This window comes from Acanthisitta chloris, unplaced genomic scaffold (assembly GCF_000695815.1).
Source record: "Acanthisitta chloris isolate BGI_N310 unplaced genomic scaffold, ASM69581v1 scaffold15406, whole genome shotgun sequence".
Lineage (NCBI taxonomy): Eukaryota > Metazoa > Chordata > Aves > Passeriformes > Acanthisittidae > Acanthisitta > Acanthisitta chloris.
Window position 1 is genome coordinate 63433 of NW_008677891.1, and position 22895 is coordinate 86327.

Here is a 22895-nt window from a genome sequence, read left to right on the forward strand (position 1 = left end):
TTTTAAAATCTTGCAAGATTTTAAAACTATACTTTTTTTTTCTGTTAGGTTAGGATTGCTTCCAACTTCCAATCCCCAATTTAGATTACACGCTCAGAAACTAACTCCAAACATTTACTGTGTTTGAAGGTCACAGTGCTATTGATTGATTTCCAGTTATAATGTATGTTGTCCTAACATGAGTTAAAAACATTCTGGGCTAAATCCAAAAATGCTGGGATCAAAGCATCTGGACTTGTTGCTTTCATGTTTGGCACATAAAGGGGCTGGCAGTCACCAATGTGGTCTTGGCTGGGCTATAGTTGTTTTCATTCTCTGATGTGAAACAGTTGGGAATCACAGACCCTCCAACAGTTATAGTGGACTAAATAAAAATTGGCTTAATAACCTGCCAAGCATTTGAAAGTGCCAGTCTCCAGAGTTTTTCACAACTTATTGGCTATGGCATGTTTTTCTTTTCATTTCTCTTGTGTTTTTTTCTTCCTCTCTCTCTCTCTTTCTCTCTTTTTTTTTTAAAGAAAGAATTTGCTACAAAATTAGTCTTTCAGTTGGGTATTTGAAATAGGTAAAGTCTTCATCTCATCAGAATCAATTTATCATCTTTGATCTGACTTCACTCATTCCTTTGGCTGCTCCATGTGATTTTATAATTTTTAAAAAAATTATAAGAACATTTTCATTATCTTACTTATCACATAAGAAAATAAACAAGGGCAAATTTCTTGGCTAGCTTGCCTTAAAGATATCCCAGCACTGCATCTGCATGTCAGCTTTTCACTTTCAAATTCACTTTAAAATGATTATTCCTAAAGTTGGTTTTTTAAATTAGTCTCCCTAAAAGTCTTCTATTTATATTTGCTGTTTATAACATCGCATCCAGAGGCCATTGTGCAACATGGTGCACATAGTCAAAAGCCATCAAGCTCTTGAGACAAACAATGGAAACACTTTACAGATGGGAGTTGTTGTACAGATGGAGTATGGGGGCAGGAGAGACATGGAGGTTGGAAAGAGGAAGAATTATGGATATTGGCCATGGTTGTGAAAGAAGCCAGTGGCAGAGCCAGGCACTTAACCCATGTTCCCATCCAATTGCTTCCCTACTAATTAATTTTCCTCTCTCATCCTTTTAGAAGGCACATTATAATTTTTACCCCTTTCTCTCATGTTTCTAAAAAAATTAAGTGCTGGCGATTGAAAAATCAAATTCTTCATGCATGTCACAGGTTTTTTAGTCACTTTGGCTAATTTCTAGGAACTTTGTGTTGGCTTTGAGAGTGATGCTTTGGAGCAGACATGGGGGCTGCCCATTGTGAGGGCAGCACCAGGAAGGTCGCTGCTTCCAAAGTAAAAGAGCTGCTCTTATTATTTCCAGCCAGACAACACATCTTGTTGCACACAAGGTTGAGGTTTATACTCAGACAAGTTTTAGTGTAGTCTGAGAGAGTAATGCTGCTCCTTTTGCTTCTCACTCCTGACAGCTAATCCACAGAAAAAGTGAATTTATTGTGGCCCCATCAGTGGTTTAGTCTTGCAGTAGACCTTGGCATGCAAGATTAATGCGATCAGTGTTCTTTGCCCATCCCTGTGTGGCTTCAGTAAACATCTCCCAAGGGACCACATGCTGTAAAACCCTTTTCAGCTGCTGAAGATGAGCTGAGAGTCCTTGAATTCAGGCAATCCATATCACAGGGAAAAGAGGAGGAGAAAAAGGACTGTATGGTCCTTAACCTCTGCATGAGGAGCAGGGTGTCCTCTGACTGATTTTTAAGCAGCTCATTTTCAGCATCTCCATGAGGCTTCCAATCAGTTCTGGGACAGTAAAGCCTGGATTGAAGAGAGACTAAAACCAGCTAAAACTAATGGTTTTAAAGACGGTCAGGACATGAGGGATGAAGTGTTTAAGTAAAGAGATGATTTCAGTTCTGGTGCCTTTGGCAGGGCTAAATATATCTTTAGGACTCATAGCAATAAAAAACTGAATGTGCAGCTAAGAAAACTAACACTCAGCATAAAAAACACATTTACCATTAATATGCGGTCTAGGGCCATCTAAAAGTAAGATTACTTTATAGTAAAATGAATATAAGTATGGCTTGCTAAAGGATTTTGAAGACCTTTTTCTTGTGTTCAGGTGAAACATTATCAATTGGTGCTGTGTGTGGCTGTATTTATACAGTTTGCTTTTCATATTTCCATTAGAAAAACCTGTGCACATTCTTTCCATGTAAAATAATTTTGTAAAATAACTTAGTCCAACAGTTACACCTAGTCTGAGTATCAAAGATTTTTTTTTTATTTTTAATGTTTTGATTATAAGTGAGTAAATGAGCATATGTGCAATTATATTTTGGGTGCAATAGCTTCAGCCGCCACATTTTGGCGTTTTATTTTATTAGCTAAAAGCTCACATATGGTTTCCATGTTTCCAATCTGGCTTTAAGCATGCAATGGCTGAATTAAGCAATGTTTCTCCTCACTCCAATTCCCTTAGATATACTTAAAAAGTCCATTCAGATTATAAAAAAAGTAAATTAAGCTTTATAATATTCAGAAGGTGGCCCATGGTAGTGACTAATACAGTGCTATCTTGTAAGTCCCTTTGCACCCTGCAGAAACTGTTAAAAGCCATGTTTCATAGTTTAAAATATTAAATCACTCTATGATCCTGTGGGGCAGAGTCATGCCTGAATGCCAACACATTTCTTTTACGAACAATGATGCCATTATATCAGCGTGAGAAACCTCAGATAGTGGGTGACACCACATGGCCACTGGGATTTGCAGGTCCTCCAGCACCTCCCCAAGTTGGACCTGGGGGATTTGGGGACGATTTTGAGAGCCCTCATTCAACATAGTCTTACAAAGCCTAGAAAAATTACCTGAGGGAAGGAGCTCAGGGTCTCTTGATGCATAGCCGTGAGGGTAATCAACAGGAGCTGAGGCTGGGGAGAGGGGCACAGCTCCAGGGAGGTTATGAAAAGGGCAATGAACAACTCTGTATCCCATGGGGTTTGCAGCAGAGGTGGTGTGTCTTGGTTGTTAGGCAATACTTCCCAACTGCAAAAGTCGTGAAGCACTAAATGAAAAGAGTGAAGTTAGCGAGTCCCTTGAGAAGAGGTTTGCAATAACTGTGCAGGCAAACACATGTCAGGGATGGTCTTGGCCTCAGTGCAGCAGCTTGACTAAGTGACCTCCCAAGGTCCCAGCCAACCCCACATTTCTGTGAGCTCATCAAAATGCATCTAGCATGTCTGGAAGTGCAGAAACATGGGACTTCTCTACTGCATTGGTGCAAAAGTAAATCAGATACATGATTCAGGATATGCCTCTTTTATCATAGAATGCTGGAATGGTGTTTGGGTTGGAAGGATCCTTTAAAGATGGTCCAGTTCCAATCCCCTGCCATGAGCAGGGACACCTTCCACTAGACCAGGTTGCTCCAAGCCCCATCCAACCTGGCCTTGGGTACTTCCAGGGATGGGGCATCTACACTTTGGGCAACCTGTTCCATTGCCCCACCAACCATACTAATACAGACTCGTTTCTCCAGGTTTTCAAGTTTCCGTCTAAGTTCATCCAAATCCATCAAAACATGTAAGTTTGAACATAACCCATATCCATAGGTACACTTAAGTATGGGATTAAACCGTTCACTGAATGGGGTCCCTATGTTACTAAGGATTGGCTGTTAGTTTTGGCTCTTTTTTTCAGCTAAATTGAGATGGGAAAAGGTTTCCACACTGGGATGAAGCCAAAGATTTTTTCTCTCCCTTTCTGTCTCTTTTTTAAAAAAATTCTCCCTTTTTCTCTCCAATACAACAAGATAGATGCCTGACAACTGTTTCTATCTTGCTAATATCCTGGAATTTTGGCCTTTGGGTATGGGAAATTCAAGACCAACTCTCTTCTCAATCGCATTCAGCTGAAGGTTGTAATCCCAGTTCTCACACGTGTGAGCTATCCTCACCACTGGGCTGTTTAAAACAGCAGAATTCTTGTGATATGGTAAATCACAGACTATGAAGTGGAGACAGTATAAGAGATGGTCTAAGTTCATCTGATCTTCCACAAGGCTTTGGTGTTGACAAATGATTTTCTAAAACTTCGTTCTAATTGAAGCGTCCTAACCAACTCTAAACATTCAACTGAAATTTTAAAGGGTGGCCACTATTTTTTTCAGTTCTTTGGAGATATCAAACTCCTATAACTTTGCCTGAAGTCATGGAGAAGAAGGTGACCTCAGCTTTCCTGAAAATCAGCTGCACACATCATGTTAATGAACAGAATTACTGTCTGCAATCACTTTTAAAAATGTAGACTTTGGATGTCTTTCCTTCTTAGCACCAGTGAAATGAAATAATCAAAACACCGAGAGTTTGAAGAACAAGTGAATATTGTGTTGAAAATTCCACATAGTGCCTGGACTGGTCCACGTGGACATACAATCTGCAAGATCAAGAGATGCTTCAGCCCTTCTGCTGACACTTGAAAAAAAATTATAAGTTTTAAGGAGGAAAACAAATTAATGGAAACATCCGCTTAAAAGGTCCGTTTCCAATCACTGGTACTCCATTCATTACAGGCCTGAGTGGTTCCAGAGACAACAGAAAACTATGCATTGTTGCAATGCCAAGAACAAGAGAGGCAATACGGATGTTGTGCTGCTTCTCACTCGTGGCAATCTGAACATTTTTGTGCTCTTCCTGTCTCGTCCAGTGCATTCATTTGCCAGGAGGTCACCAGCATTGTCTCACTCATGACCAAATAGGGAGTGGGGTTGGCATTTTGGGGCCCTTCCAGCCAGAAGTAGTTGGGTTGGAGTGCTGGCACTGGAGCTGCAGCTGCTTGCACAGCCCCAAGAGCAACATAAGGCAGAGACTGGGCAGGATTTCTGCCTAATGCATTGTCAAGCTCTAAAGATTTTATGGGAGGCAAAGTTTTTTTATGGGAGGCAAAAACACAGCAGTCATTTAATTAACAGTAACTCAAAGTCTTTAGAGAGCCATATGGCCGAAATTTTCCCAAGCCCACTGTGATAACCTAGTTAAAATTTGGACCACATTATTTAATCTTTGCTCTGTAAGCCAGACTTCTGCCATTTCCCCAGTGTGCCTGCAGTGTGGCACTGACATTATGGCTTGGATTCTCCAGCATGACAAAGATTTGAAAATTTTATCATTTTGTTACAGGTATCTCAAGAGCACTTTGAAAAACTTCATCTCAAGGCCCAGGAAGGCACGTGCACATACACATACATACACACACACACACACACACACACACACACAAATATAGAGCTGTGATCAAGCAGTAACCCTTCATCACAGCTTGCTTCCAACCCATGTCTAACAGAGAGGATGGTGCACCATTTCTGATTAGTACTTAAGGAACTTACACTCGAAATACTCACTGCTTCTCCAGATAAGGCAGAAATAATCTTACATTGTCCATTATTATCTGTATTGAGGTCAATAGGACGTAACTAGGACTAGGACATCAGCTGCCACAGCCCAGTGTAAAGTCACAGTCTACTGGAGTCATCAACTTCTCTTCAGTTTGATCAAGACAGAATGGGTTAAGAAATGCGTATATCTTAGGTTGGCTATTAGGAAGATATTTTTTATGGAAAGAGTAATCAGGCATTGGAATGGGCTGCCCAGGGAGGTGGTGGATTCACCATCCCTGGAGGTTTTCAAGATAAGACTGGATGTAGCACTTAGTGCCATGGTCTAGTAACGACGGTAGACTTGGACTTGATGATCTTTGAGGTCTCTTCCAGCCAGGCTGATTCTATGATCTGGTAAAACTGTGCAATTTGTATTGTTTTGGCACTACATATATTCTAAACTAATGATCTTGGCCAAGATAGGCTTTCTTTTGATCTTTCATTTTAGGCCTCTTGTAATTTAGTTTTACCCAAAACTTTATGGAAACTATACATATCCACTTTATGCCAATCAATGAGGACTAGTACTTGCAAAGACTATGCTTTTGGGGCCATTTTGCATCTTGGTGCAGTTTTCTAGATCTCTTAAATGTAAAAATAAACAAACATCCATACATCTGGGAGCAGATTTCAAAGTGGAGCTCAGCGCCAGCTCTTTTTCCTTTTGTGAGCGCTCAGCACCCATGATGGGGCCAGTTCATCTAACCCAGGGCCAGGTTTCCATAGAAACATGGTGATCTGGAGGCTCCCGTGACAAATACGCACAGATTCATTGTTTAACTCATCCTCATCGTGACAAATATGCACAGATTCATTGTTTAACTCATCCTCCCACCCAGGAATGATAAAATGACACAGTACTGCAGCAGTAATAACATCAGCTATTGATAACAACACCAACGACCCTATGACAGATGCGTAAACAGTTGGGAGGAATGTTGGCCATGGAGGGCGATTGCTCAAGTCCCCAGTGAAGACCTGAGTGTTTGCTTATGTTCTTACTTGGCAAGATACAGCACTATCAAGATACTATTTAGTGTTTGAGTAAGAGTATCATTTTTGACATGCCACTGATTCCTTGGCACATAAGAAAGCCATTGGGAAGGGAGATATGCTGTTGATAACTGCTCTTCCTTGCCGATTTGCTGAGCCTAATCCTGATTTATGAAGTGCAGCTCTAGACAGGATGTTGCCAGTTGATGCTGTATATTGCATGTCAGCTGCAGAATTTAGGGATGACCTATGTTCTGCAAGGAAATGGCTCTACACTGGGCAGAAGATGATCTGAGCAGGTGTTTTCCATCTTCAGCTTCTATGGTGAGTCGAGTCATTCAGTTTGACGACTGCCAAGTGCACATTTAATTGGATAGGAGAGAGAGTTGGGTGAGCAAAGCAGGGAAGTCTTGCCCTTAGTCATACAAACAGCCTGATGAATTTCTTTCTGCTATAGTCCCTCCTGTTTTGCATTTCCTTTCCACAAACATTTGAGTGAACTGAATTAATGGAAAAGCAATTCCATGGTCTCATGTGAAAGAGTTACTGGAAATCATTTTTGCACATACAAATACTTGGGCTGGTAATCAGGGGACAATAATGTCATGGGCCAGAAAAGCCACATGGTCAGATGTTGGGTATTTGATCCACATCTGAATATGCACAGAATCATAGAATCATTAAGCTTGGAAAAGCCCTCTAAGACCATTGAGTCTAACCATTAACCCAACACTGCCAAGTCCCCCACTAACCACATCCCCAAGCATCACATTTACATGTTTTTTGAACTCTTCCAGGGATGGTGATTCCACCACTGCCCTGGGCAGCCTATTCCAATGCCTGACCATCTTTTTAGTGAAGAAAGTTTTCCTAATAACCAACCCAAACCTCACCTGGCCCAACCTGAGGCTCTTTCCTCTTGTCCTATCACTTGTTACCTGTGAGAAAAGACTACCCCCTACCTGGGTACATCCTCCTTTCAGGTAGTTGTAAAGCATGTTAAGGTCCCCCTGAGCCTCATTTTCTCCTTGCATGTATATTCTCCTATCAAATGCAGGAGTACTGAAGAGTCACACCAGAAAAAGAAAAGATTTATTGAGAAATTAGTGAGGAAAAAAATTAGGGAATAACAATTACAATTACATGGATCATATTCCTTGTAAGAAATCATATAGCATGTTGGGAACAACATTCAATGTGTGTGACTGCTCTGCATGCCATGTCTATTTTCATAAGACTTTTTTCCAGCATAATAAAAAAACCCCAAAACCCCCACAGTTGTTTGCTCACTGTTTGTAACACTCTGCAACTTTAAAAATTCTTCCTCCCCAGTGCAAACATACTTCCTCAGAGAGGCAGCAGCAGAGCCCCACTAAGATGCTTAAGAGGAGGTCAAGAGAAAAGTCATTTACCAGGGGAATCTCTCTCAGTCCTTAATACATTTTTATTACTACCTATGCACACAGTGTTCTCTCAGAGGCTAGATGAATAAATATGCCTCTTTTGAGCAAACACTTATAATGCTATTTGAACACGGGGGAAGAACAGTTTCAGCTTAAAAATGATACTCACACCATGTTTACATTTTTTTTTCCCAAGCTGCAGTTAAAATGAAACTATCCAGACAGACATTCAGCATGAGGCTTGGGAAAGCATGTTTCTTTTGGCCACTTTCACTATAGAATTTCACCTAAAAATGAAATACAAAAGACTTGGGTTGGGGGGGGGGAAAATACAAAAGAAGGATTTGTTTGTAGATGAATTACTCTGTGCAAGTCCATCCAAGAACATCAGTGTAACTGCTCATTAATAAGAGAGTTGGAAGATACTTAGAAATGTTTCTCTTCCTTTGAACTTTCTGAAGGCAAACAGAGTCCTTGAGCTGGTGATGTACTTATGTGTGGACTTCGCTTGGAGTGAAGGGGTGCCCCTTGTCTCCATCATCACTCAAAACCCAGCAGATAAGGTTCTGGTCTGCTTTGGGGCACTCTGGGCTCAGCCCTTGGTGGCAGATCTGCCCCTGGGCGAGGAGCTTTCTCCCTCTTTTTCACCTCTTCACCTCCAAATTTTTAATTCCTGATGTCAGGGAGCAGCTCTTATTTTATCAGATGATGGAGGAATGAGCTGGACCTCTGGACACTATCCCAGCAGTTCCTAACGCCAGTTTTAAGAGGACTCCTCACACACTAAAAGTTAAGGAGCGCTGAAGGGCTTTCCTGGCTGGGGACTGGAGGAGGGTAATTAGTCCCTGTAAGGATCCCTGTCCTCTGAGCTGAGAGAAACTTCAAATCCTGCTGACTTCACTGGCACTTCAGGGCACTCAGCACCTTCCAAGATTAATTCCTCAAGCAGGGAGAGGTCTAGAAACATATATATTAGAGCACTTTACGTCTTCAGCTGCAGTAGGGCTCTCTCTGGTGAGCTTGACAAAGGACAGATTATATATTATGCCATGCCATAAACTTCAGCAATCTCAGAATTCTGAAAATACCCCGTTCTATTACTCTCCTTGCTTTGACATGAAATATTAAACACCGCTTACCAAAGTAACATTATTGAACACAGATGTCTGCTATCACATTCAAATCGTTCAAGTCAATCTAGGTTTATATATTTTCTTTACTTAAGCATTTGTATAAACCCAAGTGTGCCCTGACAGTAATGATTTCACAATATACTATATTCAATTAAGGAGACAAATATGCATTTACATTTTTACTGAACTTGTTTCGCACACACACAAGCTCCAGCCCCAACCAATTTTTGACATTTGGTGGAAAATAAAGGAATAGAAAGGGTGCCACCTACTGAGTTGCTCAGACATTTTTGGAGGCTGAAAAATCATGCAAATTACCAATATACTTGTTCCAGATAAAAATAAACAAATCTTAAAGCTGTATTTATAAACCTGTGGGAAGAGAGCCATAGAGAGTGTTTTCCTTATCAAATCACTGAGTGACTAGAGCACTTACATGGCTGTAGGAGACCCCAGCTCCAGCTCTCTCTTGTATTTCGGCAGGTTTGAATCCACCTATTCCTCTGGAAAACCCAAGCAAAATTAATCAGTCTCTGTCACTGTAGTTTGTGAGTATCTTTTGCAAGTGAAGGATGCAACACTCAACATGTTTGACCCTAGCAGCATTGCACCATCAATGCAAACTACTCTATGGGACCTGTGTCGTTTAGCAATGTGTCACTATTTGGGAAGATATCCTGTCAAGTAGCTTTCACATAAACTGTATCAAGCAGATGAGATTTAGGCAGATACCTCAATATACAAGGTGAAAATGCACGTCAATGGTCAAGAATGATGACAGGCTCCCAGTACCACTTCAAAAGCCAATGTCCCTTTTTGACATCCATCAAGGCACAGCCTTGTCTTTAAGATCCTGCAGAGTGAGGCAGAAATATTGAAGGTGTCATGCTAGTGCTGTAGTTTCCTCACTTGGGGAGGATAAACTATCAAAATAAACTTCAATGTTGCCTTGATATCAGCAGAGAAGCTGCCATTCATAGCCTATTTCTGTTGTAAAGGTACACAGCCTGGTCAGCCTTGACATTCACAAAGGGAAGTTAATCAAGAGTTCTGTAAATACACCTTGAGGGAAGCTCACATCTCTGATAAATCGTGAGTTTGTATCTGGGTTGAAGCCAGTGATGAGGCACTTCAGAGGAATGAGGTAGTCACAAGCAATTCCTCCTGAGTGGACACCAACACATCTTTCCTTCATTCCCTTGTACAGAAAAATTAGGATGTGCCATGCGTAGTTTGTTGTTTAACTTCCTTCTACAAAAGATGAAAAACATGTTGATTTTCTTTGAAACAGTTTAGTCATGTCTGACAGAGCTGCAGCTTTTTATTCTTCCTGATTGCACACAGAGCAGGGGGAGATGCAACATGATGGCAGGTGTGCCCCATGCCAGGGAAATGGCATGAAAAGCACAAATCTGAGATTTTTTTTCATCTCTAAGGAAGTGGGTCAGCTTTGGGTCTGAAAAAGGATAGAATAAAAATCACAGAATCACAAGCCTGGGCAAAAAATAATAACAAATATGATCTTTTAACACTATGGTAAGAAGGCACTGACACAGTTAATTTTTCATTTTGGACCATCTTCTCTTCCCTAGTGCTAGTTCCAAAAGGATCCCAAGTGTGTGCCCAACTCACCCCATTATTCCTTCCCTGCTGAGTGCAAGCTCAGCTCACTGAGTCCTCACCAGACCTGCGGATGCAGCTCTATCTTGGTCTTGGCAGATGTAGACAGACCAGAGTTCTCTACAGATATCATGTATTTAATGTTTGCCAAAATTTCTTGCGTTGGGGACTGGTGTAGCAATTGCATACTTGGGAAAATAATTGTGAAACATTAACAAGTCCTTATTGTTAACAGGTATTTCTGGCAGAGATTCCTTCAGGGCAACTTGGACAAGGCACCCCAGTTGAGTTGGTAATGGCATTTTTCCCAGAGGGACCTTCAAAGTCTCTTATGTGGGGCTTTGTTTTCCTGGCAGCAGGGGCAGGAAGAAACCCAATTTTCAACATCCTCCTTCATGACAACTCAAAATAAAACATTAATTTATCGGCTGTAATGCTTTTCACATCTCCCATGACTTGGCACATGCTTATCACGTGACGGCGGCAGCGTGGGCACTGAAGCACCGTTTATGTACTCGAGATAACAGGCTCTGTGGATCTGTCCCTCTTCAGCTCCTCAAGTGTTCAGGGGCTGCTTTCTGCTTGCACAAGCCCTCACTGAGGGGATTAAAATGCATTTTTATTGTTGCTGTGTGCAGATGAAATCATTCTGTCCCAAACCCTTACAGATCGTTTGGGACTCTTCCCAGAGGAGGCAGCCCTGGCTCTCTAGAGGGCCCTGTGTGGTGGTTGGGAGGTTGCATGCCTGGGAGCAGCACTGGATTTTTAACATATTTTTAAGGAAAGCCAAGGGGTTTTGTTTTCTTTTGTCTTGTTTTTAAACTACAAATCAGAAATAAGGGAAAATCCACTGCAAATTCATCATGATGCTGCTATACTTAGTTTTTTAGGGTAAAAACCCCTGCATTTAAAAGACTGGTGCACTGCCCCAAGCCACATATCTCGTTATCCCTCATTGATAGCACATTATCAAACCAGTGACACTGAACTAGCAAATTAAGCTGCAAAGCTTCCCAGGGGGAAAGGGAAGAAAATCTCCAGCTAATACTCCACAGCAAAAGGGTTTGCAACAAGAAACCAAGCCACACCAACCCCCACTCATGCTCTTTTCAAAGATGTAAAGATTTTCCAGGCACTTGACATCCACCTTAACTTTTTAAGTCATAAAACTCGAGGAGAGGATTCCCATTGGATCAGAGGGGAGATTTTGCTACAACAATAGCTGCGCTGGCAAAATGACTCCTTTCAACACGGTCTTGAGTTTGTACTTTAAGTGGTTTTGCCACATTGGCAGCCAAAAATAACTATTTTCTGATCAAATTCACTAGTTCTTGTAAAATATTTTAACATGCTTAATATGACTGTGAGCGGCTCTAATAGTCCTTCAAGCTGTTTGTTCAAACCTCTTACTTTTGAGAAGGTGAAGGGCTGCATAAAAGGCTTGAGCAGAGCAATGCCCTGCCCAGAGCAGTTGGTTGCTGCTCCTGCAGCATTCCCATCCCTCATTACCTAGGAATATGGGCTGCATTTAACGTGATGCCATTACCCTTGCTGTTCTGCACTTCATATATACCCTTAAGGTTAAAGTAACAATTAAGAGCAGCCTTCCCCTGTGCTTAGTAGTGCAAGGCCAAGATCCACAATGGCTACTACAGCAGAAATGTCAGAGAAAAGGGAAAAAAGCAAACAGACAGGCAGGAGTTACCCCACAGCCTCTGCTCGCACCAATCTTACTCTCTGCTGGTGACATATAGCAAGGAATCCTACTGCAGGGCTTACAGGACAAATAAATCATTAAAAACTGGATTTCGGGTTGAAAAAACCCTCCAGCTGCAAAAATTAGAGCATTTTCATTATGTCACTTTGCAAGTAATTTATGGCACACAAAAACTTACAAAATAACAATGAAATGACAGGCTGGGGTTTTGTTGATGACAACTGGAACAACAGGGCAGACTCAGGGAGAATATGAAGCATTTCCACTCCAAATGTGGCTCCACTTAACCAGGCAACACACACTCAGTTAACAATGCTGCTCCCACACTGGGAAGTCTCCATAAGCCTCCTTCAAAGTTGGGCAGAGAGATGAGACAGCCTTTGGATTTCCCCACAGGTTTCTTTCATGCTCCTGGATGAACCAAGAAGGACTTGTAGGTAGAAGGAAAACATGGATTCAAAGTGCAGAAACTGCTGCAAATAGGAAAGCTGCTAATTTTGCATTACTTCTGGTAAGAGGCTGGTGGAAGCACTGAGGCCACCTGAGCAGAGATGGATCTCAGCTGTAGGGGACCAACATGGTCTCAGGGCAGGACCATCAGTTCACCACCTTTGTAGAGTCTTTGCTCAAATGGGCCATGGTCTATGACTGATGTTAGTACATCATACTTTACTATATTAATTAATTAATCAATTAGCCAAGATTTGACTTCTGAGGAGCAGCAAGCCTAACTCTTTGATCTCTCACACCAAGAAATCACATACCTTAAACTAATTGATTAGCTTAACTGTTATTAGGCTCTTGGAATCACTAGAGGGAGAAGTGAGCACATGCCTTAAACCAAGATGTTACATCTGGATGGGAAAAAAACACCCAGTAGATGATGGCATGAAGCACTTAAACATTAACTATAATATCTACACCACATGCAGCTTCTCAAGATGTTTTGCTGTCATCAGCTTTCTAAAAGATAAAGATTTATTGGGCTATTACTGAAAAGGAAGCTAGATACTGCCAAATGGCACGGACAGTTAGATGACTAGTTGCTGACATCTTTATTCATATATAAAACAACACAACTGAGTTGTACTTTTTTTAACTACCATGCTTGAGGGAATCAACAAAGCAGTGGCTTATCATACAGCACTTTTAAGTTATTTTAAAATCATTCAAGGGCTTTGGATAGTTGTTTTTATTGTGTGCATACACAATATTCTATTAGCACCCTGTGAACTTTTAGTACTGAGTAAAACAAGAGATAAGCAGTGCTGGCTGCAGAATGGTATAACTGGCTGAAGATGTTGAGGGACCATCCCATGGAGCAGTGCTCCCTGGATACAGTCACAAGGTCACTCTTACTCGGGTTCCATATATCTTAGATATTAGGGAAAAGTTCTTTCCTGTAAGGGTGGTGAGGCACTGGCACAGGTTGCCCAGGGAAGCCATGGCTGCCCCAACCCTGGCGGTGTTCAAAGTCAGGCTGGATGGGGCTTGGAGCAACCTGGGCTAGTGGAAGGTGTCCCTGCCCATGGCAGGGGGTTGGAATGAAATGAGCTTTAAGATCCCTTCCAATCCAAACCATTCTATGATTCTATGATTTATGAACATTTCAAGTGCTGCAGAGCCATGGCTTTTTAAAGGGTTAAGACATAGACCAATGCTAACTCTGCATAGGTTGAGAATATTATGTTTTAATGTCTACATTTTGATCAGCTTTTAACACCAATCTGAAAGGCTAATGCAGTAAAATCAACAAGTTCTTTGAATAGTTTAAATATTGCTTCAAATAAAGAAATTACTTTCTTTATTCAAGAAACTGAATTTCTTGAATAAGTAAGAAGCTTGCAAGGATTATAGAATTATCTTTAGAACATATGTTAAAAATATGACAAACCAAATGAACTTAATTATTCTATTTCATGTTGAAAACTGTAGGAAAAGTGAAGTAAATCACTTAAGACAAAACCGTGCAGTATTACACAGCTCAATTTAAAACATTTGCCCTAAAACTTAAAAATGAGTCTAAGCCTAGAGATCTGCTCTCCCAGAAGCCAACAAGCCAGAGCTGTCCACTTATTCTGACAGCTTGATATACCGTCCCCCCCTTTGTTACACATTTTGAATTCAATTTAGCATGCTACTTTCAATTAACCAACACACACTTATTGCATTATTTGGCATTAATCAGGCACATGTGTTCCTTTAGCTCCTGCCAATGTGAGAAGACAATACCCTGAAGGTGAACCAGGCTATTTGTTTGGCAGTATTAGGCTCTGGGAAGTGTCCAAGCAGGCTGATGGAAGTCTGCAGGTGTGTGGTTTCAAATGCCTTCAAAGTGCTTCATGCCCAAGTCTTCCAGAAATGTTACACTTCATAACCATCCTCTTCCAACAAGATTTATGCTGTGTTTTGAATATTTCTAATACTCTGGAGTCTGAGTGCCAGAAACCTCTATTTATCAGGCTCAATCACTGGCCAGGTTACTCTGGTCAGGGATCATATATAAGCCCATTTGTGCACAGGCCATTATTTATTCTATACAAACTACTAAAATCAGGTGTGATTTCAGTCTGTTTGCTGTGAATGTGAATTAGTTCCTTAGAATATAGTTTCATCCACAACATAAGTCTGTTGCTTCAAGACCATCAATAAGGGAAAAACAAGAACAAGTGTTAATGACATGTTTATATAAAAAAATCAGAATCCTTTCACTATGATATGTCTACAACAGAAAGTACAATACAGAGCTGACATATATCCCACATATTCCTTGAAGAGGGGGTTACAAATTCACAAAGACATAACATTGCTATGCAAGTGCTTATTAAAAGCAATAAAAAGAACAGAACGAACAATTTATGCTCTGCAAGTCTGAGATTTGGTGTTTACTGCTAGAAATTGCTTTACACAGTGTCAGAATTTAAAGCTTTGACTCCACAAAACAATTACTAGGCACAGTCGCAGCTCATGCATGGAGCTGCTCAGTCAGCCACAGGTCAATCTGCAGGGAAAGTCCTCCAAGAACTGGGGATTGAGGAGGTTTCTAGCCTAAATAGAAAAAAATTAACACAAGTATGGGAGGATGGAGCTTTCTTGGTCCATCAGTTCTCTCAAAGACTCTTCCTGAGCTTTATTTTGCCCTGATAAGGAGCTAAATTCTAACTGTCACTGTTTGATCTACAGTATGAACCCATGATGGCTCCAGAATGTGTCTTTGCCTCTTCTGGGAAGGACATAAAGGTATAATTTCCATGTTTGCCCCGTTGGCAACTCCTGACACTTTGCTGGTTATTACTTACACAAACAGAAACCTGCAGCCAATCAAAATAATATGGTTGGCAAGGAATCTGGGCAAACTTTAATAGCTATGGTGCTTCAACATAAAAAGGATAAAAGTAGAATAATAATTTTTGGCAGGGGAAGCGGAGAATTTTTAAAATTCTGATTGTTTTCCTATGAGGATAGTGTTAGTGAAGTCTAACTTAAAACATGTTGTTCTGGTTTCATGAATTCACATTGAGCAAGATTCTGCTGGACCCACTGAGTTACACTCAACTCATTTCCACTCTTCTCAAACTGAAGTTATCTGGAATACACAAGGTAAGAGAGGGGGGGTTGGCATGGAAACTGCATGGTTGAAATATTTCCAATGTCTTTCTGAAAGGAGTTATCTGCACATGCAAGTGTGTGACAGAGGAATACACAGAGCTCTCCCTTCAAGAAAGCATAATTAACTTCAGCCTCCCGGGACATGGAGAGCCAAGAAAGGCATTCTCCAAGTGGAAGATGGACATCAATTTAACTACAAAACCCACTTTCACTGAAGTTTTCACTTTCATTTTCAACAAGCCTCACTGCTATGATCAGGACAGTATCAGCCTGTCAGTCTTTCACTGAAATCTGATGAAGCAAATAAGCAGAGTTATCTTATTTTAGTAGCAACTACACTCACTTGCCACAAAATTCATCTATGGAAAAACTGATTTAGTAGTTTTTCCATTAAAAAAATATATAATGTCTAATAAAGACTATTTTGTAGGCAAAGAATTAGATAAATGTCTTAATCTGCAGTAAGGAGAAGAATCAAAACATTAATGACATCACATGCAAGTAAACTTCCTTAATTAATAGTTAATGATATGAAGTTGTGGCTCTTCTAGAAAAAAAAATCCTGTAAATATTTTCTCTGCCTTGTGAAAAGAGTGAAAACCTTCAGAAATAGAGAACCAAGACAAGACATTCCAAACTAACTCAAAACTCATCTTTTAATATTTTGAAATATTTAATTTTGATTTCCCCCTTTATATGATCATACTTTGTTCTGGAACAAAAATTCATACTGAGACCAAAATCAGTACAATCTGTTTAATGGCATGGAAGTTCCTGCCCCAAGGCAATAACATAAAGAAGCTAAGAAGTATTTTGAAGAAGGAATGAATAAAAGAAGACTATTGCATATGAATGGTTTTGTATGAATTGGCATTTTTTTACCTTAAAAAAGGTCTGCTGAAATATTTCCCAAGCAGATCTACTTGGGCCTCTAGTTCATTGGCACAGGCTCAGTATCAGTCACTTAAAATGTGTTTCATCATGCCCCTAAAATTGTGACATTCTTTAAAAACACTTAATACAAAAATTTTTACTTCCTTATACTACATATTTACAATTCTATTATCAAGGTACTGTGGTAAATGTAAACAAGTATACACAGGTGTAAATAGTATGGCTTGAGAAAGGTTTCCCCTTTGATTAGCTGCTCGAATCACATGTCAGTATAAAAAGATAAGTAACAGTACATTTGATAAACTGCTGCCAAACAGCAAAATACAAGTTCTTGGGGTTTATGCACTAGCTGCTGAGTAACCACACCAGTCACTGGGCATCTGTCCCTGAACTGGAATGTCTGATGTACTGGAACGGGGCCAGTGGAGGGTCTTCACCCTTGGAGATATTCAGAACTCAGCTGCATGAATCTCTGAGCAGCACCGTTTAACTCTGAAGTTGACAAGGCATAGGTCAATTTGGACCTCCAGAGGTCTTCTACTTTGATGATTCTACAAAAAAACTGGAGTACAATGTGACACTTGCATTACTATTGTAGTCTGGCTCTGTGGTAAATACACAGTTAAGATCAAAATATGTCAACTGCTTAACTTGAATTGTTCTTCTCCAGCAGCTGCTAAATCTCATTGTCTCACATGAGATTTACCTTATTGATTCCAGTTCAGTGAAATTGCCCCAAATTCACATAATTGTAGGATCAGATCAAGGTCATCACACCTCCAAAAGAACATTTAAAATGTCACAACTGATGGTAAAGCTCTGCTGAGAGAGAGTTACACACTTCTGACTAGTTTTGGGACAACAGCAATTTTGTCACATTTACATTGAGTAAACTTTCCAGAGACATTCACAGAAAAAATGACAAGGCATCAGTCCCAGCAATTTTCTGGCTGAAAGCACAGTTGGTTAATTAATTTTGACACATTCACAAATATCTTCACTTTCAATACCTCTGAATAACAACAATAAGACTTCTATGAAACCTAGAAAATACCTACCAAAGCTGTATTGCTTCCAACAGATCACAGTTTGAATTAAACTCCCAAGTGAGCAAGTGCTACTTGCTTTGTCCCGGACAATTAATCTGTGTAAGACCGGAGGTGAACCATGGGGTAAAATTGTTACCTCACCTACTCATCCAGCCTCCTAGAGCCTACTTCACCAACTCATCCAACCACAACAACAAATGTCATTAAAAACCACAAGTTACCACCAATTATTGCCACTTTGCCTCTTTTAAGACAAAAATCTGCTCCTGCTCTTGCAGAGCAGAGATTTGTTATGGTGGGTGAATGGCATTGTGAACACAAGACCTGGAACTGCCCATACCGCCATCTCTACTGACCCCATGGCCCTGTTGCCCTTTCGTAAGTGCACTTTTGATACAGTCATCCTCAAGTGGTTACTACATACACTTTGTAACTTCTAACCTAAAGAGAGGTATAAAGAGGCACTCTGAAATTATTTAGTCTGGTTAACTCAGAATATCAAAATACAGAACATAATTTCTTTATAACAACATAGTCCTATATCAAAGAACAACAAGCAAAATAGCACCAAAATGTCTTCGTTCTATGAAGTAACCAACAGCAGCTGTTAAATGGTATCAGGACTGTTTGAAGCTGACTTAGTCCAACAATCGTGCAGTAAAAGCATGTTGCAATCCTTTCTATAAAGATCAGAGAGATTATCTTAAAACACTATCCTTGTTTGCTCTCTGCCTTCTCCATCCAAGACAAAACTTCTTTTGCATTAGCAGGTACTGTTTGACGAGAACTGCTGCAGTTTGACTTGACAAACCACTGAGTAACTCAATTGACAAGACAGGAGAATGCAGAAAACCAGGAGTGTCTGTTGGATGACACCATGCCCTTTGGAAAATGAATCCAGATGTAAGCAAGATACAGATGGAGACCTTCCAATCAGTCAATCCACACCAGAAATGCAGTAGATGTTCTTAAATTGATTAACAACTTAGTAAGGACTGTGCTGGATTCTTCTTAAACTACAAGTTTGAAGTTAGACTTCATGCTTCTCAGAACACACAAGGTTGTTCAAAGAGGAATTAATTTGGTGAATCCCACTAGTTTCTGTGCAATGTGATTTTGCAGTAAATCCATATTGGCTTCATATCTGTGAAACACTCGTTAAACTTTGTGCTGTTTGTCAAGTGGGTTTAGCAAGTCCCTGATACGTGGTGTGGCTCACTGCACATTGATGTGTTACACACTGCTTATCCTGATACTCTTTGGAGCTGGTCTGATTAAAAACATGTCCAAGCTTTCAAACAATGAATTATATTAATATCAGGAAGAATGTCCAGAGCAGATTAATGGAAGGGCAAGAGGCTAGGAATAAGTACATGAAACAGATTCAACTTTTTAAAGGGATCCAGCTACTAAATGGCCTCTGTAGTCTTCCATAAGAAGTGTGAATACTTCAGTACAATTCAAGCTGAATTGAATAGCTGCTTTCATATCCAAATTCAAATACCGTCTGTGCATATAAAACAGTTCATTTATTAGTCCAAATGTTACTGTTGTAGAGCTCTTGGAAAAATACTCCCTCTTTCTTGAGTTTGTTCTTCATAAAAAGGAAGCTTTGGAGGGCCACCTAGAGAATTAAGTAGAAACATGGTTTCAGGTCTATATAACATAATACTGAAGTATTATATAGATTATACAATTTACACTTAAGTAATTCAATAAATGGTAGCCTTGAAGAGAATGTAGAGGAGGGAGTTACACCAGCCTCCTCACAGAGGCAGAGAGCAGGCAAAACAGTAAAACACCTCCCAAAGAGAAGCTCCCCAAAGTGTTTCCAAAGCTAAAGATAGAATTGCATGGTATCACCATCAAACCAGTTGTGATTTGACTACAAGGGGGAGGAAACTTTCACTCAGTACTATACCACATTAAGAAATTATCTAAATAATCAAATGGGTTGATACTCCTGTCCAAACGCTCCACCAACCACCACCACGAGCAACACCTGATTTCTTCTACTAAGCAAGGCTGCACATCTCCAGTTTGCATTACCTTCTCTGCAGGTTGGCCCCATCCACTTGGCTGGGCAGATGCAGTTCCCGTTGTATGGATTGCACTGGGATTTGCTGGCACACTGGCATCGCAGGGAGCAGTCGGGGCCGTACCGGTCTGACCTGCATTCTGGAAGGACAGAAGTGTTTGGAAGAGGATGAATGCTTCCTAGTAGTCTCCCTGTTCTCTGGGATCAGGAAGCTACTTAGACACCTACATCTGTTAACATTAAAACATGACATTTTGGAAAGCACTGCAGTCTTCAAGTTTCGTCTACCACATGCCCAAACTGCAGCCCAGCTGTCCTAAAGAAGTTCCCAGAATGGAAATCATTACTGGTGTAAAAAATAGGGGTTGACAGCCCAACAGAAAACATCTTGGGATCTGCTCAGGAAAGTTACTGTCAGCATTCTGGATCCACACTATCTCCTGCCCCTCTCCTTTCTGCATGGCTTAGCTGTTAGTGTGCGCCAGCCAAGAGCCTTCACTCAAAGAATGTCAAATTGAAAATTAATCCGTTTTATATATATTCTTATGTCTTGCTCCAATTGTACAATTCTGCTGCCTCCTGGCAAATTAAACTTGCAAAAAATCTCACTTCCAAATACAAATATATTTCATACCTAGGCTGGTAAATCCTCATGGCAACTTTTTTATGCATCAGAGTACAGGCATGAAGGGAAAGTGAGCAGCAGGTCATAAGGAAGGGTGCAAAATACACTGCAAACAATAGCCCTCTCTCCCTCACCTCACTGGAAAATCCTGTGAGTAACCAGGGCATTTTCTTTCTCACACGAGCACCCTTGGATAAATAAAGTGCTGCTGAGCCCCACATCAGCTGCAGCCCCAGCACGTGAGAGAACCCGCCCCATGTGCTCTGAGCTTGGCCTTTTCAATTAGGAAATGTTATGAGAAAAGGTCTCCTCAAACACCTCTGGACCTGATTTTAATTTATGTAATACCACATTTTCATGTTAATAACAATGTGTATTTAAGACATCTGTTTGAAAGTCTGCAATGTTAATTTACTACAGAAAAAGAACGCCCATAAAAGTCTGTTATATTCTCTCTCTCTCTTTTTTTTTTTTTTAATTAACATTTTGCCTTTTTAATGGGTGCTTTACCAGAGTTCAAATTAAAATCAGGCCTTTTATCTTTATGGCTGCTGCACAGTCACAGCTGCTCACAGTTATATCACAGATGAACTGAGCCTAATTGAAAATAAAAATGCAAATAAAACCTACCCCATAACAGCTTTTCATGGGTGGGGGCTACCCTAGCTGATTTAAGAAAAATAAAAATGACTCGCAGAGTTTGCAAGAAGCAAAACCTCAGGTCCCATTTTTGGTGCTGAGCTTCCCCCTTGCGTTCCACTTCTGCCTAAAATTTCCCTGGAAAGGCCTGTGGATGCCCAGTGCTGTGTGACTGCAAGGGTGGCTGATGTTCCCCATTGGAACAACACTGCAGACTGGGTGGCTTCATTTTCTGACCACAGGACAGAGAGACACAAATCATTTTCCATTTCAGTTTTGCAGGTTGCACTAGCACTTAAACTTGCAGCAAATACTTTGCATTAATAACAATCTGTTTAAATCTATTTCCTGCCCTATCCTAGAACAAAAGCAGACATAATATTCCCCCACTGTTTTGGGGGCTCAGGAGGATTATGGTTCCTCGATAGCAGTGCATGGATGTTCACACCATTTATCTTGCCTCCTACAGCATTAGGATCACAAATCTCTTCTTACACTCATTTAAACCAGTGCAATTCCTTATATTCCAGCAATCACCCTAAATCTACTCCATCATAATAATAAAATCATAGAATCCTAGAAAGGTTTGGGTTGGAAAGGACCTTACAGATCATCAAGTTCAATCCCTTTGCCATGGGCAGGGACACCTCTCCCTGGGCCAGGAATCTTGCCCACCACTGCTGCCACTCAACCCTGTACTCATCCCATCAGGGCAGTGGGACTGGTTTTCCCTACCTATTTTGTCACCTATTTTTATACTCTTGTTACAAAATAATTCTGCTCTTGTGGGTCAAGCATTTCCCAAACACACAGCCCAAGTGCTTGTGATGCAAATGAAGGAATTTTATCTGGATTAAACATTCCTGCCCTGTTGCTGAAGCCTAGAGGCAGACGTGGCCGCTGCAGCACAACTACCCTCAACTGCAGGGATTCCATCCTGCTTCCAGGGAAAGCAAACCTGGAGCTGGACATACTTTTACACTGGTCTGAAAAGGGCCACAAATGTCCATGTGGCAAAACACATGGAAATTGGAGTCCTTGGTACCCATCTGCATCCTCTAGAGTCTTCCTCACTACATTTGCAAAACTCCTTGGTCTATTCTTTACCATCCTGTGCTCTCCAAAACTCAAGGCAAATGACATTTTACAGCTGACCCGTGAACAGTTCTCCTATCAGTATATCAATTTAAATATTGATTAAATCAAGAGGTACAGCCTGTTGATAAAGGTGTTGATAACCCATAAGAGCAATTTGCTACAAACAATGTGGTTTTGAACACCAACAAATGTCCTTTTACAATTACACTCAGACCAACAGGTCATAGTGGTTTAACTATACACAGTCCAGCCTTTAAAAATATTACCCTTACCAATGTCACATTTGTCTCCAGTCTTCCCAGGTGGGCAAAGGCACTTCCCAGTCTCTGGATCACAAGGAACATCTCCACAGTTGCACTGATGCTGGCACATCTCACCAAACCAGCCCCTGTCACAGCCTGACACCAAAAGAACTTTTCAGATGCATGTTTGAATGGCAAGATGTACATTAAAGCCAGAGCAGTTTTCCCAGGATGTCCCAGAGGAAAGCTCATAAACTCTCTGCTGAAGCTAGTGTAAATGCCAAGTTTAATGAAGAATATACTTATAGGAGCTCTCCTTATGTTGGGTTCATCTAATCTAACCTATCAAAGGTATCTGTAAATCTGTCCCAGAAATGTAACTGGCA

The 22895-nt window shown here is 40.7% G+C and overlaps 1 protein-coding gene across 1 annotated transcript in view; it reads right to left on the bottom strand.

Annotated features, from left to right (window-relative positions):
* Window positions 1-19411: 19411 nt before the first annotated feature.
* Window positions 19412-22895, bottom strand: part of LOC103804102 (multiple epidermal growth factor-like domains protein 6) — a 182099-nt gene continuing 178615 nt past the window's right edge. The window contains 5 exon segments of the mRNA XM_009076696.1: window positions 19412-19491; window positions 19917-20080; window positions 20082-20201; window positions 20203-20251; window positions 22540-22665. Coding sequence (XP_009074944.1) covers window positions 19412-19491; window positions 19917-20080; window positions 20082-20201; window positions 20203-20251; window positions 22540-22665 — 539 coding nt within the window.